Source organism: Aquarana catesbeiana, linkage group LG02, assembly GCF_042186555.1.
Source record: "Aquarana catesbeiana isolate 2022-GZ linkage group LG02, ASM4218655v1, whole genome shotgun sequence".
Taxonomy (NCBI): Eukaryota; Metazoa; Chordata; class Amphibia; order Anura; family Ranidae; genus Aquarana; species Aquarana catesbeiana.
Window position 1 is genome coordinate 313374369 of NC_133325.1, and position 17433 is coordinate 313391801.

Below are 17433 nucleotides of genomic sequence, written 5' to 3' on the forward strand. Positions count from 1 at the left end.
TGGTGTGTGGGGAGGAAAGGAAAAACGTTGGCCCTGCTGCGAGTAAGCAGCAAAGCAGGAGTTTTTCTTGTTTGTTTTTGGATGTTTGAACTGGGTCGGATGCTGGGGCGTCGGGCAGTGGGGTATTGCTCGCGCCTGTACGGTAGGTGGGGGCTCAGGCGCCGTGACAGTTTCTAGTCACCCGGGACCTAGGATTTGTCAAGCCCTGTATGCAGTTATGCTCTTATATGTCAAGTATATCATTATGCTCTTTATGCAAATATGGGGCAAAGCACATCACTGTACAGGACAATGTGGCTCCTAACAGTTCTGCCCAATACTCTCCAATCTCATTTGATAACCAGCTGCATGTAGTAAAACAAGTAACAAGTGGCTGATGAAACAGCAGGAGAGAGTGAAAATTGGAGGTGGACAGAGTCAATCTATTACATGCTCCACTCCAGACAAAGAACAAACCTAGTGCCTACAGAGAGTTTCCCATTGGGGAATGATTAAATCACTTCCCTCAGGCGGTAGCATTGCCTTTGGAATATGGATTATATCAATTATGGATAAAAAAAAAATCTAACACACATTTGCAAGTGTATGTGCACGCATTATTTATTTTTGACTGCCAGCCTTGCAGTGCCAGTTCTGCAGCGAAACTGCATGTGTGTGGGTGATTTCCACACATGCGTACAAATGCCATGGGCACTACGGTGCCCATATACCGGAAGCTGGTGGCATATGAGCATGCACTAAAATCCCGCCAAGCAGATGAGCCACTAGACGATGTCTGCTCCCAAATACCTGGAAGAGTCTGCAGCGCATCTGTGCACACAATGTTTTTTTTTTTTTTTTTTTTTTAATGGCAATATGGAAGAGGAGAAGGGGAGAGCATTCTTGTGCAGTTAAGTTCACCTTTAACTGTATTCTAGGTCACAATAAATATCCCCCTCACAGCTTAATTTACAAAACATCATAGCATTCAGCATTTCATTTTTTATGACCTGCATGAACCAGTCCGGAAATAAATGCAACTGGACTGCTATAAGTGGTTCTATACTTAAATTTTATTATATTATTTTTATAGAAAACAAATTAGACTTTACAATCACTTTAACTTCCGCAGAAGAGCTAAGGGTTGTTCAGAGTACCGACCCTTAGGCTGGGTTCACACTGGCACAACACGACTGTTATCCTACTTTGCCCTGCAACATCGGTCCTACTTTGGTCCTACTTTGGTCCTACTTTCATCATTTTACTCCGACTTTGAAATAGTCTGACTTGTCCTTTGACCAATCAAAACAATCCCAGTGTGACATACATTCCTTTTCCTGCTGCTGTAATCACCATGTCGGATGTCACAAGTCAGATGGTTAGGACAAGGATACGACTTCAATGATATTCAATGGGCTGAAGTAAGACCAAAGTCAAACCAAAGTAGTGCAGGAACATTTTTCAAAGTCGGACCGACTTGTGCTGGACCAGTTAAGACGGCTCTCATAGGGAAGCATTGATTTACACACGTCATGCAACATGTGCTCCCAATGTCGGAGCATTTGTCGTACAAGTGTGAACCCGGCCTCATCTGAGATCTGCCTGTATAGACTTGTTATAGGACTTTTAGCCAGTTCTCTGCAGCTGATCTTAAAAGGTGTGACTTTAAACAGCCTACAGCTTTCCTGTAGTTCATAAACGGATGGGTGTAAACCCATGAACAATCTCCTTCTATAAGTAAGTAAAAGTCTGCAGTCTCTTCAGTGCAGTAAAGGGCTCATAAATGCCTAAATAAAAGTATAAATGCTTTTGATAGTGAGCTCCTCGTTTTACCTTAGGCCAGAGAGGTTGTTTTCTACAGACACAATCCGCATCATTAAAAGCTTGCTTGAAGTTCTTCATGGCTGAGTGGAGCTCTGCTCGCTGTACTTTAAGCAATGAATCATTGGGAGCTGTGGTAAGAAATAAAAAAAATGAAAAAAATCAAGTTAAACTTTTGCTACCAAACAATACATTCAAACCATGCAGAAAAAAGGCTCATAAACATATTAAATTGCAAATCTCCACTAATGATTAACCTTTCCAAATCCATTTCAAATTCATCCCAAGTACATTTTGTGATGTTAACAAAACTGAAAAATAAATAAAGAAGAAAATGAATATAGAATATACACCACCTAACCTTGAATTTATGTTTCTTAAGCTACGCAATATGAGCTCTACTACACAGGGACTGCAGGAGGCTGATACAAGATCAAATGCAGGTACTTAGCTGCTCCCATTTAATTATATACCGAATAATATTTTGCTGTATTAATCTCTATCTGTTAGAACTGCCTGGAGTTCAGCTTCAATATGATGAGGCTTGGCATAACCTACAATATATGAAATCCACCACAATAAAACAGAAATCCAGAGAACATCAACATGAACTAGAGCATTGCTCCACATTTGCCAGTTCACACTCTTTTAGAACTAAAAATAGACTCACGATTCCTTATTATGAGGCAGAATCAATAGGCTCTCTCCAGGCAGGGCTGCCCTATATTTAGAACACTCTGTACTAGGTACACTAGCAGCAGCAGGGTTCCACATAACAGCCAGCCAATAACTTGGCCTACTTATATATAGTAGGTGAGGGTCAAAAAAGACACAAGTCCAACCTATGTGTGTGATTATATGTCAGTATTACATTGTATATCCCTGTACGTTGTGGTCGTTCAGGTGCTTATCTAATAGTTTAAAAAAACTAATCGATGCTCCCCGCTGAGACCACCGCCTGTGGAAGGGAATTCCACATCCTTGCCGCTCTTACAGTAAAGAAAAGAATCCTCTATGTAGTTTAAGTCTTTTCTTCTAATTTGAATGGCCACGTGTCTTGTTAAACTCCCTTCCGCGAAAAAGTTTTATCTCTATTGTGGGGTCACCAGTATGGTATTCATAAATTGAAATCATATCCCCTCTCAAGCGTCTCTTCTCCAGAGAGAATACATTCAGTGCTCACAACCTTTCCTCATAACTAATATCCTCCAGACCCTTTATTAGCTTAGTTGCCCTTCTTTGCACTCGCTCCATTTCCAGTACATCCTTCCTAAAGACTGGTGCCCAGAACTGGACAGCATACTCCGGGTGCCGCCAGACCAGAGTCTAGGGTGAATTATCATTTTATCTCTGGAGTTGATCTTCTTATTAAAGTATGCCAATATTCTGCTTGCTTTGTTAGCAGCAGCTTGGCATTGCATGCCATTTCTGAGCTTATCATCTACTAGGACCCCCAAGTCCTTTTCTATCCTAGATTCCCCCAGAGGTTCTCCCCCAATGTATAGATTGTATTCATATTTTTGCCACGCAAATGCTTTATTTTACATTTTTCTACATTAAACCTCATTTGCTATGTAGTTGCCCACCCCATTAATTTGTTCATATTTGGAGCTCTACCCATAAGGATTCCACCTCCTCCCTAGCTCAATAAGTGATGTCATCTCTCACATTCACGTGTACATTATTCTTGATATGTAGGCATACCCCTCCCCCTTTTTTTACCTTCTCTATTCCTGCGATAAAGAGTATACCCTTGAATCGTTGCCAGCCAATCATGAGAGCTGTTGAACCAGGTCTCTGAAATTCCCACAAAATCCAAATACTCCTTGTACAACAGTATCTTTAGTTCACAAATCTAGTCCGCCAGGCTCCTGGCATTGGTGAACATGCCACGTAATTTAGACCGGTCGCATACTATCCTCTTATTGGGTGTTCCGAGATTGCAACTAGAACTTGTTACTACACTTACCTTGGCTTTATGTGCTTTATTCAACCTACCACTAATGCCCCCAATACTACCCTCTGGAATATGTTCCACACTGACTATCTCTACCTCTTTTCGTTATGAACAGAACTAATATATATATATATATATATATATATATATATATATATATATATATATATATATATATATATATATATATATGTGTGAAAAATACTTTTTTTCTTTTTTGGAAATACAAATAGTGCAGCTGTTTTGCTGAAATGGGCCTGTTTCCAGAACTCATGAGTTCAAGCTAAGGGAATCTTCTCCCCACCTTTTTGAATATTAGAGATTTCACATGAGAGTCTGAAGGCAAAACTGCTTCTGCTGTGCTCTCTCTCTTTAAGGCTGGGTTCACACTGGTATGACAGGACTGTTTGTACGACTGTCATCCTACTCTGCCCTACTACATCGGTCCTACTTCAATCTGACTTGAATGAACAGGATAAGATTTTGCTCTGACTTTGGTATAATGACAAGTCAGACTATCTCAATCAAAACAATCCCAGTGTGAGAAAATTTCCTTTTACTGCTGCTGTAATAACCATGTTGGATGTCACAAGTCGGATGGTTAGGAAAAGGATCTGACACTGATCCAACTTCAATGATATTCAATGGGCCAAAGTCGGACCAGTTAAGACAGCTCTCATAGGGAACCATTGATTTACACACGTCATGCGACATGTACTTGCAAAGTCAGAGCGTATGTCGTACCAGTGTGAACCCGGCCTGAGGGACCCTTCACACAGGCTTGCCAATCCTGTCAGTTTTTCAGTCAGACCTGATCGGAAGCTCCATGTAACTCTATGGGTCTGATGTAAACTTTTTTGTTTTTCCGGACATAATTGTTTACATCCAGCCGCCGATTGAGCTATCATGGGTCTGCCCCAGTCCGCCGTAGGAAAACTGAATGGGTAAGGATGTAAAAAAAACTCTCATTCAGCACTGATTCAGCAGCGGATCAAGGATCCCCTGCTAAATGTGAAAGAACCCTAAAAAACAAAACAAAAAAAAAAAACTGCTGTCTGACTCACGTATTCGTGTTTATTTGGAAAAAACAAATGTATATAAAAAGCAAAAAAGTTATAAACGTTTTAAAAACAGCCGAAACAAAAATCAATAAAGTTAAGGCAAAGGATTATATAGCTGCTATTTAAAGAGACCCTATCCTCAACTGTAGGCAAAAGCACACGAAAATCAAGCATTCTACAGGCTTTCTTATAGAGGTTCCCTTTTCCGTATACAATATTATTTTTTATTCACTTGCAATTGCTACTATTCAATTCCCCAGCATAGCCCCCTCCCTCCTTGCATACTATAATTCTGTCCTCTTTTGAAAGCGTCTATATAATCTCTGTGACCAAAGTGCTCCATCCCTCCTTTCAACAAGATGGCAGTGCCCAGCAGTAGAGGTCTAGGGTTTTTGGATGTCTACACAAAGAAGGCTTTTTTAGGCAAATATTCCTAAAATACACTAAATGCACATATAACCTTATGGGAATATTTTTGTTAAAATGAGCAGTCTGGCAACAGGGTCTCTTTAAAGATTCCACAGTCACAGGACCAGTGTGCACCTTCTCCAGCCCTTATTATAGATTTGTATGTTTTAATTAAAGTGGAGGGCCACCCTAAAATAAAAAATTGCATCAAAAATCTTTAAAAAAAAAAAAAAATTTTACTTACCTGAAACCCTTGTTGCTAGGCAGTCTTCCTAATCTGCCTCTTCCGCTGCGCTTCTTCCTCTTCGGTGAGCGGCCCAGTTGCCTTCTGGGAACTGTGTGTGTCCCAGAAAACCACGGGGCCATTCACAAAGCATCGCGCGACTCGCGCATGCGCAGTAGGAAACGGGCAGTGAAGCCGCAAGGCTCCACTGTCTGTTTCCCTTCGTTAAGATGGAAGCACCGGCGGCCGATCCGATGGATGGATCGGCCTAGGGGGGCCGACATCGTAGGCTCGCTGGAGAGGTAAGTGTCCTTATTAAAATAAGTCAGCGGCAACAGTGTTTGTAGCTGCGGACTTTAAAAAAAAAGTGGCCGGAACCCCCCGTTAAAGTAAATAATTGTCTGGTAATTTGAGAAAAATGAGCCCCCGATTTACTACCTCTCATAGAAAAGATCACAAAAAATATTATATTTTGTACTACTATAATGTGTTTTATTTAATATATTTCACTTTTTTAAAATTATATGTACAGTAGTTACCTTTAATACATGCTAAGAAAAAAAAAACAACTACAAGAATCTACTTGGAAAAGCTTGGATAGTTTAAATGCGTTACATTTGTGACTTATTAAACTGTTCTAGAGGAAAGCTCTGTTTCCTCACGTATGCACATTAAAATTACATTTGTTCTACAAAAAGGACAAATCACAACTTGCAGGTGCCAGTACCCCACCTTCAATTACCTCAGCACTGAGTAAGAACTTGGCTGACCTTTATGTCTTCCTTGTAGGCTAGGTGAATAATATAAATGACTGTTATAAACCTAAACTGTATCAAAGTTATCATAGAACAAACATTGAAACGTATCTTTAGCAGATCATTCTTTCCAAATGCCAGACAGAATACCATAACTAGCATTTAATCAGAAAAATGCCTTATTTGTTGCTGAATAAAGTGTTCTTGCCTAAAACTATAAAAATAGTGTATACAATTGAAGGATTAAAGAACTTTCAGTGGCGTCAACAAGTAATAATGCATAATGCAATGTCCTTCTATAATGCATTCTTCTTTAGGGCCCATTCCAACCTGTCCAATGCACATTTAGGTGCATGTTTTTAGTATATGTGCATGGGTCCTTCCTATGGAATCTATACCAACACCCACATTAAAAAAAAAAAGCATACCTGCCTTAATATATTTTGACAACACTGTATATAACATGCATGCATATTCAAATCTGGGCTTTTTGTTGCACTTAAGGCAGGGGTAGGCAACCCTGGAGAAGTGGACGTGAGAAACCTGAAGGAGATCAAAGACCAACAGGTTGCAACATGCTTTTTTTAAGGAGATAACTTAGCAAGCCCTATTAAAAAGTAAAGAAGATTTGAACAGTTCAGATACCATTAAGTAAATAATGCAGAGTGCAGGGCTCTGGAATGAGTATGGCAATGTTCAATAGTATGTAATGTAGAGTTCAGAGGTCAGCAGTATGTAATGCAAAGTTCAGAGGTCAGTGGAATGTAAAGAAGGGGTCAGAAGCAAGTGACGCACAATGCAGGGGATAAGGAGTAAGTAATCCAGAGTTCACAAGTCAGTAATATGTAAACCAGAGTGCAGTGAACGGAGTATGTAAAGTAGTATGTAATGCAGAGTGCAGGGTTTGAAAGTAAGTCAGGGTACAGCGATCAGAAGTAAGTAATACAGAGCTTAGAGCTCATTAGTCCACATCAGTTCCTGACCTTACAAATGTTTCTTCTGGAAGAATGGTCAAACATTCCCATAGATACACTCCTAAACCTTGTGGACGGCCTTCCCAGAAGAGTTGAAGCTGCTATAGCTGCAAAGGGTGGGACAACTCAATATTGAACACTACGGACTAAGACTGGGATGCCATTAAAGTTCATGTGCGTGTAAAGGCAGGCGTCCTAATACTTTTGGTAATATAGTGTATGTGCACTGTATAGCACCCGGGCTCAGAGGCCTCTTGCTTCTGCTGCACTATAGAGCACCCTTGCTCCCATGCCTTCTGCCCCCCTGCACAGTACCCAGGCTTCCATGTCTTCTGCCTGTCCTGCATATCATTGGCTCAACACTGCAACTGCTCCATGCACTTAGCAGCACTATACATACTTCATTCTGCCCTTACTGTGCCCAGCCACCTACTCAGGGTATGATGACAGGATGCTGAGGATAATGAGGTACAATCTGGAAGGAGGCCCTGAAGTTAACTGGAAAACAGAAACTTGTCTATCTCCTGAGTCCCCTATAGCTCTTGTTGATTCCACTTGCTGAACTCCACATTAGTGCAGGACATAGTTGTAATGAGCCCCTGCTCCAAATAAACCTTATAACAATTAAAAATTGCTCACTCACATGTAAATGTGCCTCATACCAGCACTAAGTCTGTCCAGCATTCACAGTAATGGCCTGCAATGGCCGCTCTGCATACAAGGAGCCGACGTGCGGACCAAGCCTCGATCTAAGTGTAGCTAGTGGGCACGATGTGATGTCAGCATCGCAGGGAATCAGCGTCAACGGTTTTCGCACCGGAAGTGCGTCATCAGGAAGCTCGGCTTTTCAATTTTTCTCACTTTAGTGTTGGTTTTTAGTTGCAGCACAACTAGTTTACACATTTTTGATTTTATTTTATTTTGGTTTTGCGCCAGTGACACTCTCTCAATGTGTAGTGTATTACCTTAACCACTTGCCGCCCGCCCAGCCGTCATATGACGGCCTCCCAGAATGACCACTCTCGGGCGCGCAGCCACAGGCTTTAACCATGTGATTGGCTGTGTCCAATCACAGCCAGTCACATGTAAACACGGATATGCCGTAATCGGCACTCCTCGCCTCACACTGACAGAGTGTGAGGAGAGGAGAGCTGATCAGCGGCATCTCCTTACAGAGGACATCTAGGGATGTGATCAGGGCACTGATCATCAGTGCCCTGATTACAATTAAGTGCCCACCAGTGCCAGCAATGCCACTGCCAGCAATCAGTGCCAACCAGTGCCCACAATTGGCCAATCTGTGCCCACAAGTGCCAGCAATCAGTGGCCATCAGTGATGCCAGTCAGTTCTGGCTATCAGTGCTGCCCATCAATGCTCATCACTGCTGCCCATCAATGCCACCCATCAGTGCTGCCTATCCGTGCCCACCAGTGCCACCTATCTGTGCCTAGCAGTGCCGCCTATCTGTGCCCACCAGTGCTGCCTATCTGTGCCAAGTGCCACCCATCAGTCCCGCCTATCAGTGCTCAGCAGTGTCACCTAATCAGTGCCCATAAGAGCCACCTCATCAGTGCCCATCAGTGCTGCCTCATCAGCACCCATCAGTGGAGAAAAATTACTTATTTACAAAATTTACTGACAGAAACTAAGAAAAACTTTTTTTTTTTTTTCCCAAATTTTTGGTCTTTTTTTTTTTTTTTTTTTTATGAAAAAATAAAAAACCCAGGAGTGATTAAATACCACCAAAAGAAAGCTCTATTTGTGTGAAGAAAATGATATAAAACAAAATTCACATAGTCATGCCCCGTACACACGGTCGGACTTTGTTCGGACATTCCGACAACAAAATCCATGGATTTTTTCTGACGGATGTTGGCTCAAACTTGTCTTGCATACACACGGTCACACAAAGTTGTCGGAAAATCCGATCGTGACGTAAAACACGTACGTCGGGACTATAAACGGGGCAGTGGCCAATAGCTTTCATCTCTTTATTTATTCTGAGCATGCCTGGCACTTTGTCGGTCGGATTTGTGTACACACGATCGGAATTTCCGACAACGGATTTTGTTGTTGGAAAATTTTATCTCCTGCTCCCCAACTTTGTGTGTCGGAAAATCCGATGGAAAATGTCCGATGGAGCCCACACACGGTCGGAGTTTCCGACAACACGCTCCGATCGGACATTTTCCATCGGAAAATCCGACCGTGTGTACGGGCCATTACAGTGTAGCATAACCGCGCAATTGTCATTCACAGTGCGACAGCGCTGAAAATTGAAGAATGGCTTGGGCAGGAAGGGGGTGTAAGTGCCTAGTATTGAAGTGGTTAAAGAACTAGTATTGAATGGGTTGTTGGCTATAGATCGAAAATTACTAATCGGGGAAGATCTGAAAAGAAATGTAACATTTATCCAAGCGTATATGGCCACCATTAATATAGTACTTTTGTAGCAGTATATTAATTATTCATTAGACTTGGCTGGAGAATAAATGGTTGTATCAGAGCACTTTCCCCAGTACTTTTTAGCACCAGTCAATGACCATCAAATAATTAAAATAATGATGAAAATCACGGCTTGGCATTGCACAGGAGAAAAAATGTGATCCTTGGGTCATGTAGGGAAATACAGCCATCTGCTATGACTGTAGAAAGATTGTTAAGAAGAAAAAAAATACACAAGAGAAGACAGTCACATGGAGCACATTAAGGAAAAGACATATGACTGTACGCCACAGCACATGACATGAAGCCATTCTTACTTTCTAGATAAATCCCACCGTAAACCCAACAAGAATAAAAACAAAAGATATGCCCCCCCCAGTAAGAAGCTGTGAGCATGTGCAAGCAATATTCTAGATTACAATGATGTTGACAGCCCGGCAGCTCAGGCAAAGCCCTGACCAATGACTAAGACTCTTAAGAGGCTGTATCTAGGTAACAGGGCCAAGCCGACTCTCCTGTTCAGAGGACACGTGTGGCAGATGGAACAGCAGGATAGAAAATCATGTTTCCAGGCAAAACGTGAACACCAAACTATCATCTGGAGTGGAAGAAAAAAAAAAAAAATACACATTATATCGAGTGGTCGTTCCAGATACGAAATAGGCAGAGTTACAAATAAATTGCAATGGGTGAGCACTTTAAGCTTTGTAGAAGGTGGTATAGAACGCACTGAGACAAACCTATAAAGATGTACAAAAAAGGAAAATAGCCAACATTATATTACGTGCAAAATATGAAGCAATACACTTGCCCTGCCTAATATTTTTTAGATACATGAAGGTAAAACATATGGCTAAGTTTGGGTGGATGAGAACATGGATTAGAGCAGGGGTGTCCAACCTTTAGACCTTCCTGGGTCACATTGGCAGAAGAGGAATGGTCTTGGGCCACACATAAAATACACTAATAATAAAGATAACTGATCAGCAGAAAAAGTCTGGAAGATCACGAGTTAACGATATCCGATATAGACAGGGCTTTTTTTCTGCGGGAACGCGGGGAAATGCAGTTCTGCCACCTCCAGCACTGAATGTATGTAATAGCATGGGGTGTGGAGTGTGCTGGAGGGTCTATTGATGTTGGCTGCTGGGGGATCTATTGTCACTGGTGGGGATCTGATTTTGTGTGCGGGTCTATTGTTGCTGATGGGGAATCTATTGTTGCTGGGGGGGTCTTATGTTGCTGGAAGGGATCTACTGTTGAGGGAGGGGTTAATTTTTACTGGCTGCTGGAAGATCTGTTGTTGCTGCTGGGGGGGTCTAATGTTGCTTGGGTGGATATTTTGTTACTGGGTGTGATATTTTGTTGTGAGTAGTTTACCGTTGCTGCAGGGAATCTATTGTTGTTGGGGTGGAGTCCATTGTTGCTGGGGGAGATCTATTGCTGGGATTCTATTGTTGCTGACTGCAGGGGATCTATTTTACTGCTTTTCTTTTTATCAACAACAAGTTCCATATAAATGATTTAGCACCACAAAATGATACTTGGTTCTGTATTCTCTAAAAGAGGCAGTACTGGTAGGTGGGTAGGGGGTGGAATCAAGGGACGGTGGTCAGAGGTGGGTAGGGGGCAGAGACAAGGGGTGACTCAGACGGGGGGAGTTCCTGCACCTATTCTCCAAGAAAAAAAAAGCCCTGGATATAGATAATGTACCTATTTGAGTAATAAAACTTCATTTTTTATTATAAATGTAAAAGAAGGCAACATAAAATGAGTGCGATATTTGACACAGTTTTTGATAAACTAAGACATCAATATCAGGTTGGATGGATGGAGTAGCAACTCTCAATGAATTCTCAAGGTGCTCATCAGATATTTTGGTTCTAATTTTGCCCTCCGTGTGCTTCCTCCTTAAAAATAGTTGCTCACAAATATGATTGCATGAATAAGTCATGATTGTGAAGTGGAATATTTTTTCTTTGGGAAGATAAAACTTATATAATAAATATACCGTAATATATTATTTATAATATACATGCAATATAAAAAGTCCAGTAAAGAGACACTGTCAAATTTTTCTTTGGCTGCATGATTTTACAAAGTGTAAACACATTTATATAAAAAAAAAAAAAAAAAAAAATTCAGAAAAAAAAAAAAAATGTAAGTTTATAATATTGTGTTGAGCCGCATTCACAGCTGTCATGCGCCCCTTGGGCTACAGGTTGGACACCCCTGGCTTAGAGAAAACAGAAATGTGATTGAAAAAAACATGCAAACAGCACAGGATTGTAGTGCAAGTGCTTTTTTAACGACTCAAAGAAAGATGATCACACAGAGTTAAAAGGAGGAAAAAAAAGTTTCCTAAATGCGTGATTAATCATATAACCATTTTAAGCCTATAGATGTGATTCATCATATATGCAATCCAATTAGGTTGACCTGTCATGTAACCAGCTGGGAACGAAGTAGAGTAGCTGCCACTGCTGACCTGGTTTGCAAAGGTACAAGGTCTCACGCGTAGGAAGGATCACTCATTCACAAGATCATCAAATGCCGAGCAAGATGACAGCCTAGAGAAAAATGCATCTTCTGTGTTTCTCTAAGCAGGTCCAGGATTTGTAATTTGTACAATAGGTTATGCCTATTTTCTCAGTGACCTTGGAAACAAGCTGATTCTGAACGGCAAGCCTTATCATAAATTCCAGTTCACTGAATCTTAAAACATTCCACTATTCTTTGGTACTTTTGGAGAATGTGCTTTTCTATCGTTTAGCACAGTGATGGCCCTTGGCACCCCAGATGTTTTGGAACTACATTTCCCATGATGCTACATTACATAGTCCATGAGCATCATGGGAAATGTAGTTCCAAAACATCTGGGGTGCCAAGGTTCGCCATCACTGGTTTAGCAACTATGCTGCTTAGTATATGCTTATACTTATATCTGTGATCAGCTCTGACCTGTGACAATTGTTCATCTTTTTCAGGGCAGTATGTGCGCATCAGAAAGAGTTAGGCCTAGTACACATGATTAGAAATGTAGACAAATAATACCACTTTCAAAACGATCATAAGATGCCCCTGTTGAAGTCCATGTGGACGAAATGCGTCGGGTGAGCCTTACTCTTTCCTACACTTGATTTTATTGTTTTACACGTGATTACGTTTTTATATCGTTTGTTGATTATTGGTTATATCCAATAAAATACGTCATTTGATCTGCACTATTCGCATCCTATCTATCTTTTTGGAAACCATCCATGCTCTGGAGACTTGTTTGTGGCAGAGAATTCCCCCTCGGGCTTCTGAACGGACAGTCGTGACGTGGACCATAGAGGACAGATCCCCCTCGAGAACCGGGATTTCCAGGACCAACCATCGTCCAACCATCGTCCATTAAGGATCTCAGAGCCTGTTTGATTCTGTGTCACCGGCATCCGAATCCACTCCTGCTGGTAAGCGTATTCCATCTATTCACTTCCCATGATCGTACAACTCATGATATACAAGAGAAGATTTCTACATCAGTCCAACATTCGTATTTAGCCTATGTTTGGGACTCTCTTGTATCAGATTCATAGCCATACATTGGGACTTTACTATATCCCGTCTAATATTCAATTTTTTGGTATTATGCTTCATGTGTTTCAGCTATGTATATATTGGTAATGGTCACCATGTCTGATGTGCCTTTTACCATTGGTTATCATTTTTAGCGCTGCATTTCACTTTTACTTCTGTTTACAATATTGATCATACGATAATCTGACCGTTAGTACACAGCTTTCGAGAGCCGATCATGACAGTTCATGTAAAATTATCAGAAGGGACAAACAAAAAATATTTCTAAAGAAAAAATTCGCGCTAGGTGTACAAACAGTAACTTAGTGAATATCACCCGTGAAGGAAAATCCTGCAGCTATGCACTATACCTTGATAAGGGCACTACTAAATAAATATAACAAAAAGACAGCGCTGGATATAAATGCAAAAATACAACAAAAATTGATATTACTATTAAAGCACCAACAACTTTCATATGTGATAAAAGAAAAAAATAGAAATGAACAATAACATGAATGCTTCACTATAGTGATATATATGCATGAACAATAACATGAATGCTATAGTGATATATATGCATGAACAATAACATGAATGCTATAGTGATATATATGCATGAACAATAACATGAATGCTTCACTATACAGGGGGTCCCCGGGTTACGAACAGGATAGGGACTGTAGGTTTGTTCTTAAGTCGAATTTGTAAGTCGGAACAGTACCTCTTTTAAGTGCAAATCTAGTCTCAGAGACAGGATGTAAACCCAAATCAACAGAGAAAGGCAACCGGATGGCAGGGGCGGCATGGTTAGTTCAAATATGTTTTGTTTCTTTTATTTTTTTACTTTTTTAATCACTTTTTTTTTATTTGTATTTATTTGTAGCTTGTCGTTTACTTTTTTTTTATTTTTGTATAATTTTCTTATTTTTAATATTATTTTTCTTATTCTTTACATTTTTTAATTATTTTTTTTATTTAATTAATTTAATTATTACTGTATTTCTTATTTTTATTTTTTTTATCAATTTTTTTTTCACTTAACTTTATTGCTATCACACAGGAGGAAACAATTCCCTGTGTGATAGCAATTGGAGGTGACAGGTTCTCTTTATTGACCCTGTCACTTCCAAAACAGGAGTCCAGGATCGCAGCTGAGCACAGCTCTCCCCTCTCACTATTTTCATGGCAGCAGCGACAGGAGACAGCAGAGAGGTACACTGTATGGCACAGCAGGGAGATGGATGGTGAAAGCAGCCATCAGAGGCCAGGCAGGCCGGCCGGCCGGGCGGCCGGCCGCGGTGCACCATCGCGGGGCAGCGGCGTAGGAAAGACCGGGGATCGTGGAGGCTTCGTAGGTCGCACAAGGCCTCGGCCACGACGGGCAGTTTCAGCGGCCTGGCAAGCCACCGGACGATACCAGGCCTGTGGATGGGCAGGCAGGAGGACGAAGGGGACCCGCAGCCAAGCCAGGAACGGAGGAAAGGCTCAGGAGAGGAAGATTCGGCCAGCAGTGACGTCATTCGGGCCCCGTTCGTAAGTAGGGGTCGTTCGTAAGTCGGATGTTCGTAAGTCGGGGACCCCCTGTAGTGATATATATGCGTGACTATTCCCAGTTTTTTATCCACACATTTAGAAAAAGTCCAAAGATGCAAAAATTATGTCAAAACAAATGTCCAAAAAGAGAGCTCTCTTCCCTGATTGTACCGCTGTCTGGAAGCCTGTGGCGATCGTTTGTGGATCTACATCCATCATCCCAGCTAAAGTTCCAGCCGCTGTGGAGGGCAAACCCCAAGCTGTTAGCTCTTTGCCTCTGATCAGAGGCTATCTGGTAAGCCTTCAATCTATACCAGGTGACGGGATTTCAACACGGTGACAGTCACGGATTTATTATTCAAAGTCACATTTAATTGCTTTTTTGGACATTTGTTTTGACATAATTTTTGCATCTTTGGACTTTTTCTAAATGTGTGGATAAAAAACTGGGAATAGTCACGCATATATATCACTATAGTGAAGCATTCATGTTATTGTTCATGCATATATATCACTATAGCATTCATGTTATTGTTCATGCATATATATCACTATAGTGAAGCATTCATGTTATTGTTCATTTCTATTTTTTTCTTTTATCACATATGAAAGTTGTTGGTGCTTTAATAGTAATATCAATTTTTGTTGTATTTTTGCATTTATATCCAGCGCTGTGCTTTTTGTTATATTTAAACAAAAAATATGTTCTCGTACGATACCAGACGTAAGATGTTTGTTTAATCAGTACAGTATTTGTCCAAAAAAAATAAAAAATTGGAAGACCAAGACCACGCATGCACTGAAACTAAAAAAAAAAAATACAATGCAATACAACATATTACATTACATCACTTCCAAAGTTGTATTCTGTCAAACTAGAATTCTCATAACTTTGGTAACCTTTTCATTTTCAATATGAGAATAGCATGCAAGAAAAAAAACAGACCATCATTCATCCGATATTCTCATCGTGTGTACAAGGCTTTACAGTCCAAAATGTACAGATGAGCTTGCACACAGCGCAAGCATGCTGGAGGATGTTTGGCTGGAGGGTTTAACCACTTGCCTACTGGGCACTTAAAGCCCCTTCCTGCCCAGACCAATTTTCAGCTTTCAGTGCTGTCGAGATTTGAATGACAATTGCGCAGTCATGCTACATTGCACCCAAATTAAATTTTTATAATTTTTTTCACACAAATAGAGCTTTCTTTTGGTGGCATATAATCACTATTGAGGTTTTTGTTTTTTGCTAAAAAAAAGACCAAAAAAGGCTGCACTGATGGGCACTAATGAGGTGTCACTGGTGGGCACTGACAGATGGCACTGAAGGGCACTAATAGGTGGCACTGATGGGCACTGGTAGATGACACTGGTAGGCAGCACTGATGATGAGGCACTGATGGGCACTGATAGGTGGCACTGGTGGGCATTGATCAGTGGCAATGATAAGCACTGGTAGGCGGCACTGATTTGCACTGGTAGGTGGCACTGGTGGGCACAGATGAGGCGGCAGTGGCTCTAGCTGTTCGGGACTGACGTCCCCCTGACAGTAGCCGGTGATCAGCTTTTTTCTCCTCACCCTCTCAGCGTGAGGAAAAAAAATAGCCGATTACCGGCTCTGTTTAAATCATTCGCTGACAGCTGACCACGTGGTAAGGGGTCGGGATCAGCCCCTTACGCTGATCTATGATTAGCCGAGTCTCGTAGTCTCATAGACATAGAAAAGTACTACACAAGTATGCCAAACAGCATAGACAAAACAAAAAACAAGTTGCATGGTATGTATGACAAAAAAGACTGTTACTCCCCGGTATATAGTGATCCCCGGTACCCTAAGGGTAGTACTTTTCTATGTCTTTTTAATACCGGTCAGTACATGATCAATGATTTTATGTACATTTAATAAATTATATTTTCTGAAATTATATGTGTGTTTGTTGCCTACAAAGTCCCAATGAAGTTGGATTCCTTTTTCTTGATAAAGTTTGATGCCATTCCACAACTGTGCACAATTTTAAATGACATGTTAGGTATCTCTTTACTCAGTGAAACAACATCTTTAACATTATACAAAAAAATTGGGGTAAATATTGTTTTTTGTTTTCATTTCACTCATTAAAGCGTATTTTTTCCCAAAAAATTGCATTCGAAAAAATTGCTGCGCAAATACTGTGTGACATAACAAATTGCAACAATCACCATTTTATTCGCTAGGGTCTCTGCTAAAAAAATATTCATTTAATGTTTGGGGGTTCTGAGTAATTTTCTAGCAAAAAAAAAATTATGATTTTTACATGTATGAGTGGAATGCCAGAACTGGCCTGGTATAATTAGGGGAGTGTAAGAAGAATAAAACCATAAACACAGCAAGAATGCCTTTGTGATAAAACCAGAAATAGGCTCATAAGATCAGGTTGTAATATACAGGATTTAGTTATTTCAAACTTAAATTCCTTTTTTACATGTTTCTCTTCAGCTATTTGGACCACTTCCTACAACTAACCTTGTAGTTTATATATTTTTTCTTGTGTACAGGATATTCTAGAAAAACAGGCTTTATAGTATTCACACAAGTACTTTGAACAAGCAGTTCTTTTCAATGTACATTTTGTTTCCAACTGTATAATCAAATATAAAAGATTACAATCACTTGGCAACAGCTCCTGAAAAACAACATTCTCTCAATTATCAGACAAGGCAACATAAATTCAA

The 17433-nt window shown here is 40.6% G+C and overlaps 1 protein-coding gene across 3 annotated transcripts in view; it reads right to left on the reverse strand.

The window, feature by feature from the left end:
- LONRF2 (LON peptidase N-terminal domain and ring finger 2) overlaps positions 1 to 17433 on the reverse strand; it is a 103117-nt gene that overhangs the window by 39736 nt on the left and 45948 nt on the right. For 2 of the 3 annotated variants that reach the window (XM_073614723.1, XM_073614724.1), the window contains exon 2: positions 1813 to 1931. In XM_073614723.1, the coding sequence (XP_073470824.1) occupies positions 1813 to 1931 (119 nt within the window). Of the gene's footprint in view, positions 1 to 1812; positions 1932 to 2161; positions 2181 to 17433 lie in introns of those variants that run through there. The other variant, XM_073614725.1, reaches the window with a different exon arrangement.